The 17,427-nt window shown below is 45.7% G+C and overlaps 1 protein-coding gene across 1 annotated transcript in view; it reads right to left on the reverse strand.

The window, feature by feature from the left end:
• Positions 1–16,496, reverse strand: part of pdrg1 (p53 and DNA-damage regulated 1) — a 39,983-nt gene extending 23,487 nt beyond the window's left edge. Inside the window, exon 1 of the mRNA XM_068048087.1 lies at positions 16,370–16,496. Coding sequence (XP_067904188.1) covers positions 16,370–16,453 — 84 coding nt within the window. The 5' untranslated portion in view covers positions 16,454–16,496. The remainder of the gene's footprint in view (positions 1–16,369) is intronic.
• Between the last annotated feature and the right edge of the window lie 931 nt (positions 16,497–17,427).

A 17,427-nucleotide genomic window follows, 5' to 3' on the forward strand; every position in this document is an offset into this window, starting at 1 on the left:
CATCCCAGGAACAAGTCTGGTGAATCTTCGTTGCACTCCCTCTATGGCAATATTATCCTTCCTAAGGGGACCAAAACTGCATACAGTACTCCAAGTGCGGTCTAACCAAGATTCTATACAATTGAAGCAAGACTTAATTACTCCTGTATTCAAATCCTCTTGCGATAAAGGCCAACATACCATGAGCCTTCTTAATTGCTTGCTGCACTTGCATGTTAGCTTTCAGTGATTTATTGACAAGGACACCCAGGTCCCTTTGTACATCTACACTTTCTAATCTCTTACCATTTAAGAATTACTCTGCACATCTGTTCCTCCTACCAAAATGGATAACTTCACATCTATCCACATTATATTCTGCCACGTTCTTGCCCACTCACTAAATCTGTCCAAACCCCCTTGCAGCCGCTTTGCATCTTCCTCACAACACACATTCCCACCTAGTTTTTTGTCATCCACGAACTTGGAAATACTACATTTGGTCCCCACAACCAAATCATTGATATATATTGTGAACAGCTGGGGCCCAAGCAGTGATCCCTGCGGTACCCCACTAGTCACAGCCTGTCAACGCGAGAATGACCCATTTATTTCTACTCTTTCAGCCTGTTAACCAATCTTTAATCCATGCCAATACATTACCTCCTATCCCATGTGCTTTAAATTTTGCTAACCAATCTCCTGTGGGAACTTGAGACTTTATCAAAAGCCTTCTGAAAATCCAAGTATACCACATCCATCGACTCCCCTTCATCAATTCTGCTCATAACATACTCAAAAAACTCCAACAGGTTCGTCAAACTTGACTATGTTGACTATGCCCAATCAGATTATTATCCAAGTGTCCATTCATCGCATCCTTTAGAATAGCTTCTAGCATTTTCCCAGTGACTGATGTAAGGCCAACAGGTCTGTAATTCCCTGTTTTCTCTCTCCCTCCTTTCTTGAATAGTGGGGTGACATTTGCTACCATTTAATCAGCATGGAACCGCTCCAGAATCTATAGAATTTGGCAGATGATCACCAATGCATCCATTATCGCCATAGCTACCTCTTTCAACACTCTGGGATATAAAATATCAGGTCCTGGGGTCATATCAACCTTCAGTCCCATTAACTTCTCCAATACAAACTTCTTACTAATACTAACTTCCTTCAACTCCTCATCCCCCCAATCCCTTGGATCCCTAATTCTGGGAGATTTCTTGCATCTTCCTCAGTGAAGACAGACACAAAGTAATCATTTAGCTTCTCTGCCATTTCTCTATTCACTATTATAAATTCTCCTGACTCTGCCTGTAATGGACCCACATTCGTCTTAGCCAAACATTTCCTTCTTACGTACCTGTAGAAGCTTTTACAGTCAGTTTTTATATTTTTTGCTAGCTCCTATTCTTTTCTTTATCAGTTTCTTGGTTCTCCTTTGCTGTATTCTAAAATCCTCCCAATCCTCAGGTTTACTACTATTTATGGCAACTTTATAGGCCTTTTCTTTTCATCTAATACAATCCTTAACTTCCTTTGTTATGCACGGTTGACTGCCTTTACTTTTGGGGTTTTTGTGCCTTGAAGGAATGTATAGTCGTTTTAAACTATGTAATAATTCTTTAAAGATTATCCATTGCCTATGTATTGTCATACCTTTTAATATATTTTCCCAATCCACCTCAGCCAATTTGCCCCTCATACCTTCTTAATTCCTTTTGTTCAAATTTAACACCCTGGCTTCAGATGGAGTCACCTCACTTTCAAACATAATATAAAATTCTATCATATTATGGTCACTCATCCCTAAGGGTTCTTTTACACAAGATTATTTATTATCCCTTTCCCATTACATAATTCTAGATCTAAAATAGCCTGCTCTCCAGTCGGTTTAACATACTATTCTAGAAAACGATCCCTAACACACTCCAGAAACTCGTCCTCCACAGCATCACTGCTCATTAGGTTTACCCATGTCACCCATGATTACTGTATTGCCCATGCCACATGCTTCTCTAATATCCTGATCAATACCATGCCCCACACTACCACTACTGTTTAGTGGCCTATAAACGCCTCCTACCAATGTCTGCTGCCCCTGCTCCACCCAAATAGATTCCACATTTTGTTCTACCAATCGGAGATCCTCCCTTACTAATGGTACTGATCCCATCCTTATTATCAGCGCAACATCACCTCCTTTTCCTTTTTGCCGGTCCTTCCTAAATGTACAATATCCTTGAATATTCAGTTCTCATGACATCAGGTCAAACATTCTCATCCTGGTTTTCAAATCCCTCCATGGCCTTGCCTCTCCCTATCTCTAATCTCCTCCCGCCCCAAAACCCTCCAAGATATCTGTGCTCCTCTAATTTAGAGTTCTTGAACAACCCTGATTTTAAGCACTCCATCATTGGTAGCCACGCCTTTGGATGCCTGGGCGAAAAGCTCTGGAATTCCCTCCCTAAAGTGGTCTACCTCACTTTCCTCCTTTAAGTTTCACCTTAAAATCTACTTCTTTGACTAACCTTTTGGTCATCTGCCCTAAGGCTCCTTATGTGGCTTGGTATCATATTTTTTTTTATAATACCCCTGTGAAGCATCTTGGAACATTTCATTATGGTAAAGGTACTAAATACAAGCTGCTACTGTTGTTGACTATGACAATCCTTGGAGACAAAGTCTCATCTTCACACTGAAGACACCTGCCATCGTGTTGTATGGCATTACGCCCATGCTAAATGGGTTAGATTCAGAACAGATCTAGCAGCTCAAAACTGGGCACCCATAATGTACTGAAGGTCATCAGCAGCAAAATTGTATTCCACCACAATCTATAACCTCATCGTGGCCCAGCATATTCCTCACTCTGCCATTACCATCAAGACAGAGGACAAACCCTGGTTCCATGAGGACTGTAGGACAGCAAGCCAGGAGCAGCACCAGACGTACTTAGAAATGAGGTGCCAACCTGGTGAAGCTACGGCAACAGACTATATGCATACTAAACAGTGGAAGCATCATGTTATATAGACAGGACTAAGTGATCCCACAATCAGCAGACCAGATCAAAGCTCTGCAGTGCTGCCACACCCAGTCACAAACTGTGGTGGGTGATTAAACAACTGACTGGATGAAGAGGAGGCTCCATGAACCACCACTACTACCACCCCCCACCCCCATCCTCAATGATGATGCAGCCTGACACATGAGTGCAAAAGAAAAGGCTGAAGTGTTTGAAAGTATCTTCAGCCAGAAGTACTGAGTACATGATCCATCTCCGCCTTCTCCTTAGATCCACACCAACACAGATACAGGTCTTCAGTCAATTAGATTCACTCCACCCGATATCAAACGTCTGAGTGCACTGGATACAGCAAACGCTATGGACTCCGATAACATCCTGGCTGTAGTACTGAAGACCTGTACTCCAGAACTAGCCGTGCCCCTAGCCAAACTGTTTCAGTACAGCTACTACACTGACATCTAACTGACAAAGTGGAAAATTGCTCAAGTATGACCTGTCCACAAAATTCAGGACAAATCCAATCTGGCCAATTGCCACCTCTTCAGTCTACTCTCAATCAGCAAAGTGATGGAAGGTATCATCAACAGTACTACAAGCGGCACCTACTCAGCAATGCACAGTTTGGGTTCTGCCAAGACCACTCAGCTCCAGACCCCATTATAGCTTTTCCAAACATGGACAAAACAGCTGATTCCAGAAGGTGAGGGTGACTGTCTTTGACTTCAGGGCAGCATTTGATCAAGTGTGGCATCCAGGAGCCCTGGCAAAATTAATGTCAATGGGAATGAAGGGTGGGGGGGCGGGGGGGAAGGAAGGAAACAAAAAAAAACTTCACTGATTGGAGTCATACCCAGCACAAAGAAAGATGGCTCTGGTTGTTGGAGGTTAATCATCTCAGCCCCAGGATATTGCTGCAGGAGTTCATCAAGGTACTGTCCTTGGCCCAACTATCTTCAGCTACTTCATCAATGACCTTCCCTCTATTATAAAAGGTCAGAAGTGGGGATGTTCACCAATGATTGCAGCCTTCAGTGTCATTCAAGACTCCTCAGATACTGAAGCAGTCAGTGCCCACATGTAGCAAGACCTGGACAATATTCAAGCTTGGGCTGATAAGTGGCAAGTAACATTTGCACCACAAGTGTCAGGCAATGACCATCTCAAACAAGAGAAAAACCTTCTCCCCTTAATGTTCAATGACATTACCATTGTTGAATCCCCCACCAACATCCTGGGGGATTACAATTAACCAGAAACTTCACTGGACCAGCCATATAAATACTGTGGCTACAAAAACAGGTCAGAGTACGGGAATTCTGCAGCAAGTAACACCTCCTGACTCCCCAAAGCCTGTCCACCACCTACAAAGCACAATTCAGGAGTGTGATGAATACTTTCCACTTGTTTGGATGAGTGCAGCTCCAATAACACTCAAGAAGCTGGACACCATCCAGGACAAAGCAGCCAGCTTGATCGGCACCCCATTCACTACTTTAAACATTCACTCCTTCTGCCCCTGGTACATAGTGGCAGCAGAGTATACCATCTACACGATTCACTGCAGTAACTCACTCGCCAAACCTCCTTTGGCAGCACCTTCCAAACCTGCAACCTCTACCACCTAGAAGGACAAGGGTAGCAGATGCATGGGACACCCCCACCTGCAAGATCCCTCACACCATCCTGGCTTGGAACTTTATTACTGTTCCTTCACTGTCACTGGGTCAAAGTCCTGGAACTCCCTCCCCAACAGCACTTTGGGTCTACTTACACCACATGGACTGCAGTCATTCAAGAAGGCTGATCACTACCACCTTCTCAAGAAGAATTAGGGATGGGCAATAAATGCTAACCTTGCCAGTGATGCTCATGAATACAAAAAAGGGCAGATGACCAAAAGCTTGGTGAAAGAGGTAGATTTAAAAGGAGCATCTTAAAAGGAGGAAAGTGAAGTAGAGAGGTGGAGGGGTTTAGGGAGGTGATTCCAGAGCTTTGGGCCTAGTCAGGTGAAGGCATGGGCATCAATGGTGGAGCAATTAAAATCAGGGGTGCTCAAGAGGCCAGAATTCAAGGAGTGCAAATATCCTGGAGGGGCACAGACACGATGGGCTGAATTGGCCTCCTTCTGTGCCGTAATTCTCCTATGGTTCTATGGGTGTTGGGTTGGAGGAGATTACAGAGATAGGAAGGAGCGAGGCCATTGAGAGATTTGATAACAAGGATGAAAATGTTTTTAAGTAGCCTGTGTAGTAGGTCAGCAAGCCCAGGGGTGATGGGTGAATGGGATTTGGTGCGAGTAGGACATAGGCAGTAGAGTTTTGGATGAGCTCAAGTTTACAAAAGGGTAGAATGTGAGAGGCCAGCCAGGATGAGGGTTTCAGCCACAGATGAGCTGAGGCATGGGTGAAGTTACAGAGATGGGAATCTTACTGATGGCATGAATATGTGGTTCAAAACTCATTTCAGGGTCAAATATGTTACTAAGGTTCCGAACAGTCTAGTTCGGCCTCAAGACAATTGCCAGGGAGAAGAATGGAGTCGGTGGCAAGGGAGCAGAGTTTGTGGCAGTGACCAAAGACAATGTTTTCAGTCTTCCCAATATTTAATTGGAGGAAATTTCTGCTAGATGTCAGACTAGCAGTCTGACAATTTACAGCCAGTGGAGGAGTTGACAGAGGTGGTGGTGAGGTAGAGCCAGATGTCATCAACGTACATGAGAAAACTAAAGCTGTGCTTTCAGATGATGTTGTTGAGGAGCAGTCTGTGGATGAGAAATAGGAAGGGACGGAGGACAGATCCTTGGGGGGGGTACCAGAGGTAACTGTGCTAGAGTGGGAAGAGAAGCCATTGATGAAATTCCCTGGCTACGATTCGGAAGACTGGAAGCAGGCGAGTGCAGTCCGAGCCAGCTGGATGACAGTGGCGAGGCATTGGAGGAGAATGGTATGATCATCTGTGTCAAAGGCTGCAGACAGGTCAAGAAGGACGAGGACTGAGTTCACCTTTATCACAGTCACATAGGATGTCATTTGCAACTTTGAGAAGAATGGTTTTGGTACTGTGGCATGGGCAAATACCAGATCGGATGGAATCAAGTGTGGCATTCCAGGAAAAATGAGCACTGATTTGGGAGGGGACAACACATTCAAGGACTTGAGAGGAAAGGGAGGTTGGAGATGGGCAGTAGTTTGCAAGCACGCTGGGGTCAGGGTTTTTTTTTTGAGGGGTGATGACAGATTTTGAAGGAGAGGGGTACACATGAGGAAAGAGAGCCATTAACAATGTCAGCTAACATTGGAACCAGGAAGGGCAGTTAGTTCAGCAAGAAGGATCGGTCATTTAGTGGGAATAGGGTTAAGAGAGCAGGAGTGGGCATCATGGACAAGATACACTTGGAGAGGGCATGATGAGAGATACGAGATAAAAGATACAAGTTCAGGGCTAGTGCAGGGAGAGTCTTAGAGGAAATTTGGCCCAGTGGGCCAGGAGAAGGGAGGGAAGCGGCAGAGGCAGCTGATTGGATGTCACCAAGATTGAGATCACAGAAATCCATGAGGTCCTTGCACTTATTGGAGGTGAGGGTGGAGGAGACGGGGGAACATAGGAAATAGGATCAGGAGTAGGCCACTTGGCTCCACAAGCCTGCTCTACCATTCAACCAAATCGTGGCTGATCTACTTCAACAGCATTTTCCTGCACTATCCCCATATCCCTTGACATCTTTAATATCTAGAAATCTATTGATCTCAGACTTGGACATACTCAATGACCGAGTCTCCACAGCCCTCTGGGGAATCCAAAGATTCATCACCCTCCGAGTGAAAAAATTCCTCCTCATCTCAGTCCTAAATAACCTACCTCTTATTCTGAGACTGTGCCCACTAGTTCTAGACTCCCCGGGCAGGGAAACCATCCTTCCTGCATCCACCCTGTTGAGCCCCGTAAGAATGTTGTATGCTTCAATGAGATAGCCTCTCATTCTTTCAAATGCTAGAGAATACAGGCCCAGTCTCCTCAATCCCTCCTCATGGGGCAATCTCACCATCCCAGGCATCAATCTGGTGAACTTTTGTTGCACTCCTATGCAAGTATATCCTTCCTTAGGTAAGGAGACCAAAACTGTACACAATAGTCCAGGTGCAGTGTCAAAGCTCTATACAATTGCAGCAAGACCTCTTTACTCCTGTACTCAAATCCTCTTGCAATAAAGGCCAACATATCATTTGCCTTCCCAATTGCTTGTTGCAGTTGCAGGTTAGCTTTCGATGACTTATGAACAATGACACCCAGGTCCCTTTTGACATCAACACTTGCCAATCTCTCACCATTTAAGAAATACTCTGCATTTCTGCTTTTCCTACCAAAGTGGATAACTTCACATTTGTCCACATTATATTCCATCTGACATGTTCTTATCCATTCACTTAACCTATCTAGATCCCTTTCAAGCCTCCTTGCATCCTCCTCACAACTCATGTTCCCACCTAGTTTTGTGTCATCAGTGAACTTGGAAATATTACATTTGGTCCCCACATTCAAATCATTTATATAGATTGCGAACTGTTGTGACCCCAGCACTGATTCTTGCAATACCCCATGAGTAACAGCCTGCCGTCCGGAAAATGACCCATTTATTCCTACTCTTGGTTTTCTGTCTGTTAACCAATTCTTGATCCATTACAGTATATTACCCTCAATCCCATGTGTTCTAAATTTTGTTTACTAACCTCCTGTGTGGGACCTTGTTGAAAGGCTTCTGAAAATCCAAATACACCACATCCATTGGGTTCCCCCCTTATCTATTCCACTAGTTACATCCTGGAAAATCTCCAACAGGTTTGTCAACATGATTTCCCTTTCATAAATCCATGTTGATTTTGCCCAATCCTACCATTATTTTCTAAGTGACCGGTTATCACATCCTTTATAATAGATTCCAGCATTTTCCCTACTACTGATGTCAGGCTAACAGGTCTGTAGTTTCCAGTTCTCTCTCCCTCCTTTCTTAAATAGTGGGGTTACATTTGCTACCTTCTAATCATCAGGAACTGCTCCAGATCTGTAGATATTTTGGAAAATGATCATCCACTATCTCTGCAGCCATCTCCTTCAACATTCAGGTCCAGGGAATTTATCAACTTTCAGTCCCATTAATTTCTCCAGTGCATTTTTTTTTTTACTAATAATTTCTTTGTTCCTCATTCTTGCTGGTCCCTTATTTCTCAAGTACTCCTGGGGAGCTATTTTGTATCTTCCTCCAAGACAGACACAAGGAGTGGAATCTTATTGCCGCGGCGTTCCCGACATTGGGACCAGAAGTCGTCATAACTTCCGGTCCTGCTGCAAATCCCATGTGATTTTGTATTTAAATTAGCCATGCAGCAACAGGCACGAGAACACATGGGATCATGTGGTGGCGGCAGCCTTTCAGATTAGAATCTTGTTCACCAGCTGGTGTGCATGGCACCTACACGTTAAAGGCCTGCTCAGGTCAGAAAAAACCCCAAACGACCCACACTGGACCCGAGCCCGACCAGAGTCCCTCCATTTTTCCCATGCCCGACCCGACCACTGGGATGTTCACTTTACCTACCTTCCGATTCCAAATCCATTTCTTTTTAAATAACCTTTCAAGGCCAATTAATACTGCGTGTGACCAACCGGAACCCAACATGTCGTCGGGTCCTGGTTGGGTAGCAGACCTTTACTACACGTCCCAGCAGTTGAGGGAGCATTTGCCAGCTAGGTCCCTTGATAATTGGAGGACTGCTGCAGACCAGGCCCCTACTCAGCCCCATGCTCATGATGATCCTGTTTGTTGCCATGAATAGTCTGTTGGATGTGCAGACAAGCCCCGCCATTCAAGATCATGGCTAGTCTTCCCCAGACCTCAACTCCTTTTGTGCCAGCTCCTCATAGCCCTCAACTCCGACATTTCAAAAATCTACCTCCTCTTTAAATACTTTGTGATCTAGCCGCCACAACTCTGGCGTAGAGAACTCCAGACATTAACTACCCTCAGAAGAAATTCCTTTGGTTAGATTCGCTTATTGGAGACAGTCATTGCCTAGCACTTAAGTGACAAGTAACATTCACGCCACACATCAGCCCAAGCCTGGATATTGTGCAGGTCTTGCTGCATTTCTACATGGACTGCTTCAGTATCTGAGGAGTCGCGAATGCTGCTGAACATTGCACAATCAGCGAACATTCCCACTTCTGACCTTATGATTGAAGGTAAGTCATCGATGAAGCAGCTGAAGATGGCTGGGCCTCGGACACTACCCTGAGGAACTCCTGCAGTGATGTCCTGGAGCTCAGATGATTGACCTCCAACAACCACAATCATCTTCCTTTGTGCTAGGTATGACTCCCAATGGAATGTTTTCCCAATTCCCATCAACTCCCGTTTTGCTGGGGCTCCTTGATGTCAAACGGTCGAATGCTGTCTTGATGTCAAAGGCAGTCACTCTCACTTCACCTCGAGTTCAGCTCTTTTGTGCATGTTTGAACCAAGGTTGTAATGAGGTCAGGAGCGGAGTGGCCCTGGTGGAACCCAAACTGAGCAGGTTATAGCTAAGCAAGTGCCGCTTGATAGCAGTGGATGACAGCTTCCATCACTTTTCTGATGATTGAGGGCAGGCTGATGGGGCGGTAATTTTGGCCGGGTTGGACTTGTCCTGCTTTGTGTACAGGACATACCTGGGCAATTTTCCACATTGCCAGGTAGATGCCAGTGTAGTAGCAGTACTGCAACAGCTTGGCTAGGGGCGCAGCAAGTTCTGAAGCACAGGTCTTCAGGACTATTGTCAGGGCCCATAACCTTTGCAGTATCCAATGCCTTCAGTCGTTTCATGCGCAGTGAATCGAATTGGCTGAAGTCTGGCATCTGTGATGCTCGGGACTTCAGGAGGAGGCAGAGATGTATCATCTTGGCACTTCTGGCTGAAGATTGTTGCAAATGCTTCAGCCTTATCTTTTGCACTGAAGTACTAGGATCTCCCATCATTGAGGATGGGGATATTTGTGGAGCCACCTCCTCCAGTTAGTTGTTTAATTGTCCACCACCATGCACAGCTGCATGTGGCAGGACTGCAGAGCTCACATCTGATCCTCTGCTTATAGGATCACTTAGCTCTGTCTATCACATACTGCTCATGTAATTTGGCACGCAAGTAGTCCTGGGTTGTAGCTTCACCAGGTTGACACCTCATTGCAGTATGCCTGATGCTGCTCCTGGTATGCCCTCCTGCATTCTTAATTGAACTGTTGTTCTCCTGCCTTTATGATAATTATAGAGTTGGAGATATGCCAGGCCATGAGGTTACAAATTGTGGTGGAGTACAATTCTGCTGCTGCTGATGGCCCACTGCGCCTCATGGATGCCCAGTTTTGCATTGCTAGATCTGTTCAAAATCGATCCCATTTAGCACAGTGGCAGTGCCACACATGGAGGGTATCCTCAATGTGAAGGCAGGACTTAGTCTCCACAAGGACTGTGTGGTGGTCACTTCTCCCAATACGGTCATGCACAGATGCATCTGCAGCAGGCAGGTTGGTGAGCATGAGGTCAAGTATGTTTTTCCCTCGTTAGTTCCCTCACCACCTGCCACAGACCCAGTCTAGCAGCTATGTCCTTTAGGACTCGGCCAGTAGTGGTGCTACCAATCCACTCTTGGTGATGGACATTGAAGTCCCCCACCCAGAGTACATTCTGCACCCTTGTTACCCTCAATGCTTCCTCCAAGTGGTCTTCAAAATGAAGGAGTACTGATTCATCAGCTGAGGGAGGGCAGTAGGTGGTAATCAGCAAGAGATTTCCTTGCCCATATTTGATCTGATGTTATGAGACTTTAGGGTCTGGAGTCGATGTTGAAGACTCCCAGGGTAACTCCCTCCTGACTGTACACCACTGTGCCACCGCTTCTTCTGGGTCTGTACTGCCGGTGGGACAGGATATACCCAGGGATGGAGATGGCGGTGTCTGGGACATCGTCTGTAAGATATGATTCCGTGAGTATGACTGTCAGGCTGTTGCTTGACTAGTCTGTGGGACAGCTCTCCCAACTTTGGCACAAGCCTTCAGATGTTAGTAAGGAGGACTTTGCAGGGTCGATAGGGCTGGGTTTGCTGTGGTTGTTTCTGGTGCCTAGGTTGATGCCAAATGGTCTGTCTGGTTTCATTCTTTATTGACTTCATAGCAGTTAGATACAACTGAGTGGCTTGATTGGCTATTTCAGAGGGCAGTTAAGATTCAACCACATTGCTTGCAGTCGTGTGTAGTCGCATTCATCATAGCCCACAGATGATTTCAAATGCTGATCATATGAAAGTGCAGCAAAGCTTTAAGATTGCAGAGATGAACAAGACCTCATGCAAAAGGGAATTTCTGTGGGGAATTATGTTTCTCCTCCCAATGTTCCTTGATAATGTGGCTTATTGTTGGCTGGAACTTACATAAATGAGGTTCTCTCTGATGTCTCTCCATAGCCCTCATATCTATGATGGTATTGTTGCCTTCCTCCTCACCCTCTTCATAGTCATCCTGATCTGAGAAGGACTGGTTCCTCCTGTTCCACTGCCTGCAGAGTGTTGCCACGTCCATTTCCAAGGTTGTGCAAGGCACAGCAGACAACGATTATTAGTGACATCCTCTGTGGCGCATACTGAAGAGCCCCTTCAGACTGGTCAAAAAAAACAAAATAAAGATCGCATTTTCAGCATGCCAATGGTATGTCCAATGATGGCTCTGGTGGATGCGCGAGTGACACTACCTCTTCAGCAGCACTTTGGGGATGACATCCTGGTGTCATCAACCATGTCACCAAGGGGGTAACCCTCGTCACCCAGGATCCATCTGTCCACTTCGGCAGAATCATCAAACTGCTGGCACATGGGAGTTACTCAAAATGTAGGAATCATGACAGCACCCTTGGAAATGTGCGCAGCATGCCTGAGTCTTCTCCTGTGGTCTCAAACCATCTGTTTAAAAAAAAGAGTGGAAGCCTTTGCAATTGACAAAAAGACACCAGGCTGTTCCCAGAGAGATCTAATGGCCACGAGTACAGTCGATCACCCCTTGCACTCTAGGGAATCCAGCAGTGGCACCAAAGGCCGCAGACCTTACTGCCTAGCTGTCCTTGTTCTCAGGTAAGATTAAATCATTAGCATGTCAAAAAAGGGCATTGGTCACCTCTTTGATGCACCTGTGGGTCGCAGACTGTGAGGTGCCACATATGTCATTCGTGGATCCCTGGAAGGAGCCATTGGAGAAAGAATTGAGTGCAGCAGACACCTTGACAGCAACTGGCATGGGATTCCCACCGAAGCCGAGCAGCTGCAGGATCCTACAAATTTCTGTAACCATTTCACATGACATCCTTAGGCATCTGACATTTGAAGGCAATTTGTCCTTGTCCTGAGGATGCAATGACGTGCCAGTGCCCATCTTCAATAAGGTTGTTTCTCGATGTTATCATTCGGAGCATCTTCATCTTCCCGTTGCTGCTGCTCAGGCATCATGAGTTGATGAAAAAGATCCCTCCTTAGTCTCTTCTTCCCATGGTACTAGACAAATTGAGTGTATGAGACCCATGTCGCTGTGGCTTTTCTGAACAATAACTAAACAGAGTGTGGCAATTCAGCCTCTGTTGTCTTGATGTTTCAGCTCATGAGCAATGAAGAGTTCCCTTATATATGACTTCATTTTGCAGCCAGATAGAAGACACACCCACTGTTGCTTGCCTCCTCCCACTCTCCTTGAGTATCAATGTGGTTTCCATTATCGTTGGAGAAAATGGTGCACATGGAACTCAGGGCAAGTCTCCCCACCTTCTAACCTCCTTCTGCAATCTTCCAGCTTGAACCCATCACCCTTGACCCACCCTATGTTACCGTTACCCTTCTCTCCGTTACCATTGAGCCCCCAAAACTATGCTTAGTGTAATCATCAATGTATTCATGCCATCCCTCCCCCCTACTCCCATTACTATCGACATGCTGACTCTTATCCTTGAACCTCCTCAATCGAATGGAATTGTTGCCGAGTCCCGTTCTCCTCCATATAAAGCTGCTGAATACCCACCCATTAGTCTTGACCTCCCCCTCCCACCCCTACAAAATCCATTTGGCCCCATTGACGGTGACCATCCCCTCTGTTAGCCAGTACCCTCAATTTGCCCCACAGCTCCCCGATGTCAACAGTACTCATCCCTCTTTAAGCCCTTATCAAATATTTTCACACAGTACTGATCTAATCCTCCCATCATCCCTACAGCTGACAAAATGCATATTCTCCATCAACATCAACCATTCAACAACCTGTATGCTCTACTCCACCCTACCCCACTCCTCCATGCACCCAATAAACCCCACCCTTCCCTCCCCTGCTCCTCCATGCAGCCCCATGCTGTCGCCACCATTCTCTGCGATGATTCACCCTTGCTGGTGCCAAGTCTGGAGGCAAACATCCATTCCAATGCTGGCCTGGAGGTAAACATCCATTGCAATGCCGGTATTAGTTTAGTGGCAGAGTTAAAGAGAGAAGAGCACAGGCCTGAGACTCAACTGCACAAATCCGACTGTTGCACACCACGTTGAAACATCCATGAACTGTGGCACAGAAATATCGCTCGCCATTCTCTTAATCTGGCAGTTCGGACTAAATCGTAACTTTGCATAGGATAATGATTATACAGATTATTTAAATGAATGCAAAACTGCAATCTTCCATCACATTGGGGGAACCCTGGAATGCACAAACTTGCCACCTACTTACCTCCTCTAAAATATCCCGCTGTTGGGAAACCGTAATAACGCATCCCGTCTAATTACATCATCCCACATGCCACCAAATCCGCTGCAGTGTACTGCATAAAATTCCACCCCACCCCCCCAAGGTATTTTGTTTATTTTTCTGCCATTTCCTTATTCCCCATTATAAATTCCCCTGACTCTGCCTGTAATGGGCCCTTTGTTAATCTTTTCCTTTTTATATACAGATAAAAGTTTTTATGTTTCTTGCTATTTACTTTCCTATTCTATTTTCTCTTTCTTTATCAGTTTCTTTATCCTCCTTTGCTGAATTCTAAAATGCTCCAGTCCTTAGGCTTACTACTTTTTTGGCAACTTTATAAGCCACTTCCTTTGATCTAATAATTTTAACTTCTCTTAGCCATGGTTGGATCACTTTTCCTGTCAGATATTTATGCTGTAAAGGGAATGCAAAGAGGAGAGGGGTTTATGCAGAGATAACCCACAGGTTAACTTTGCATTCCAGGATGTTTCTGGAATAGTAAGCAGTTTTTGCAGACAAGAGTTGGACCCATTAGTGCCTTATGTGGTCCAACCAGATCTAATGGTGAATGGCTAAACTAGTTGTCCACCATACCTTGTCAAGTCTGCATTCCTTAGACTAAAGGAAACAGAAATCAGGCCATACCAGGGGAACAGCCACGATGAGAGAGAGCAATGGTTTTAATGAGGACGAGAGCATCAAAGGTGGAGGTGAGGGTGCAGCTGGCATCAGTAGCTGCAGAAATGTCACAAAGAACAGAGGGCCAAAGGCTAGAGAGTTGGGATTGAGAGTGCAGTTGTCAGTGAATTGAGAGTTATTTTTCCCCACAGGGCAAAATAAACACAAAACTTAGCCAGATGCATAGATAAATCCTATTCCTGAGCCTGATTATGGTAGCTGGCTTTGGGAGTGATGAACAGTGAGCGGTCCATGGAATTTACAGAAGACGCCACTCGGCCCATTGCCCCAGTAATCCCGGGGCAGCTGATAAATGTCACGTTGCTGCAGCAGATGCTGCTCTCTGGAGGTTTTTTAAAAATTCATTCATGGGATGTGGGTACCACTGGTTATGCCAGCATTTATTGCCCATCCCCAATTACCCTTGAGAAGGTGGTGGTGAGCTGCCTTCTTGAACCACTGCAGCCCTTGTGAGGTAGGTACACCCACAGTGCTGTTAGGAAGGGAGTTCCAGGATTTTGACCCAGTGGCACTGAAGGAGCAGCGATATAGTTTCAAGTCAGGATGGTGTGTGACTTGGATGGGAACTCACAGATGGTAATGTGCCCATGCATCTGCTGCTCTTGTCCTTCGAGGTGGTAGAGGTCATGGATTTGGAAGGTGCTGTCTAAGGAGTCTTGGTGTGTTGCTGCAGTGCAACTTGTAGATGGTACACACTGCTGCCACTGTGCATCAGTGGTGGAGGGAGTGAATGTTAGTGGATGGTGTGCCAATCAAGCAGGCTGCTTTGTCCTGGATAGTGTCGAGCTTCTAGTGTTGTTGGAGCTGCACCCATCCAGGCAAATAGAGAATATTCCATCACACTCCTAACTTGTGCCTTGTAGATGGTGGACAGGCTTTGGGAGTCAGGAGGAGAGTTACACACCGCAGGATTCCTAACCTCTGACCTGCTCTTGTAGCCACAGTATTTATATGGCTACTCCAATTCAGTTTCTGGTCAATGGTAGCCCCTAGGATGTTGATATTGGGGGGAAATCAGCAATGGTAATGCCATTGAAGGTCAAGGGGAGATGGTTAGATTCTCTCTTGTTGGATATGGTCATTGCCTGGCACTTGTGTGGCACAAATGTTATTTGCCACTTATCAGCCCATGTCAGGATATTGTCCAGGTCTTGCTGCATTTTTACCCAAACTGCTTCAGTACATGAGGAGTCACAAATGGTGCTGAACATTGCACAATCAGCAAACATCCCCACTTCTGACCTTATGATTGAAGGAAGGTCATTGATGAAGCAGCTGAAGATGGTTGGGCCTAGGACACTACCCTGAAGAACTCCTGTCGTGATGTCCTAGAGCTGAGATGGTGGACCTCCAACAACCACAGCCATCTTCCTTTGCACTAAGGAGGCCTCCAACCAGCAGAGTGTTTTCCCCCCCGATTCCCATTGACTCCAGTTTTGCTAGGGCTCCTTGGTGCTCAGTCAAATGCTGCCTTGATGTCAAGTGCAGTCACTCTCACCTCTAGAGTTCAGTTTTTTTGTGCGTGTTTCAACAAAGGCTGTAATGAGGTCAGGAGCTGAGTGGCCATGGCGGAACCTAAACTGAGCATCACTGAGCAGGTTATTGCTAAGCAAGTGCTGCTTGATGGCACTGTTTGAGGCCAACAATGCTGGGAGCTTTTTAACTCTGCAGCTAACCAATGATGTACCTGCCCTGGGTGGCCGTATGCTGGTATTGGGCACAGAAACAGGGGGACATGTTCCATTCTCCCTCTTATCCATCACCAGGTGCAATGAGGACGGGTTAAATATAGGACATGGGAACGGCAAAACCCGGCTGTTTCAGATCCTGCGATCCATGCATACTCCGGCCGCCGTTAATACCTGCTGTTTATCAGCCAACAAACTCTCCACCAGTTCCTCCACCTCCGTCAGATAGTTCATTACCACCTCCGGCTTCCGCGCCATCTTTACACTGCAGAAACCTTCCAACGACGCCCAGCCCAGACACTGTCACTTAGCAGCATTCCTCCGTTTTATTGGCAGTCTGATCCTCAGCTGCTATGTGATTGGCGGTTGCTATGCCAATCAATGGTAGCCCCGCCCCCAGCTCTGACAAGGACTTTGACGCGCGTGGCATTCTGTGAATTGTAGTCCTTGCTGGGCAGATCGCTTAACAAGTATTTACTGCAGAGACAGGCCATTCTGCCCCACAGGTCCACACCGGTGTGTATGCCCCACACGAACATTCTGCCACTCTTCAAACCTCTCATCAACGTATCATTTTAATTCCTTTCTGTCTCATGTGTTTATCTAGCTTCCCCTTGGTCACTTCAACCACTTCATGTGGGTGCAAGTTCCTCACTCTAACCACTCTCTGGGTAAAGTTTCTCCTGAATTCCTTATTGGAATTATTATTTTACATTTACTGCCCCGAGTTCTATTCTCCCCTGCGATTCAAATGATCTCTATATCTACCCTATCAAGCCATTTCATAATCTTAAAGACCTCTATCAAGTTACACCTCAGTCTTCTCTTTTCTAGAGGAAAGAACTTGCTCAATTTTTCCTGACAGGTATAACCCTCAGCTCTGGTATTAATCCAGTAAACCTTTTTTGCACTTTCTCCAGTGCCTCGAAATCCTTTCTATAATACAACCTATCAGTTTGGGTATCATTCTAGTAAATCTTTCTTTGCATTTTCTCCAGTGGCTTTATATTCTTTTTACAGTGTGGAGACCAGAACTATTAACAGTACTCCAAGTGTAATCTAACCAAGGTTCAATAAAGCTTAAAATAACTTCCCTGCTTTTCAATTCTATCCTTCTAGAAATTAACTCCAGTGCTTTGTTTGCTTTTTTATGGCCCTTTTAACCTGCGTCACCACTTCTAATGATTTGTGTATCCGTATCCCCAATTCCTCTGCTTCTCTAATCCACTTTG

Source organism: Heterodontus francisci, chromosome 16 (genome assembly GCF_036365525.1).
Source record: "Heterodontus francisci isolate sHetFra1 chromosome 16, sHetFra1.hap1, whole genome shotgun sequence".
NCBI classification, from domain to species: Eukaryota; Metazoa; Chordata; class Chondrichthyes; order Heterodontiformes; family Heterodontidae; genus Heterodontus; species Heterodontus francisci.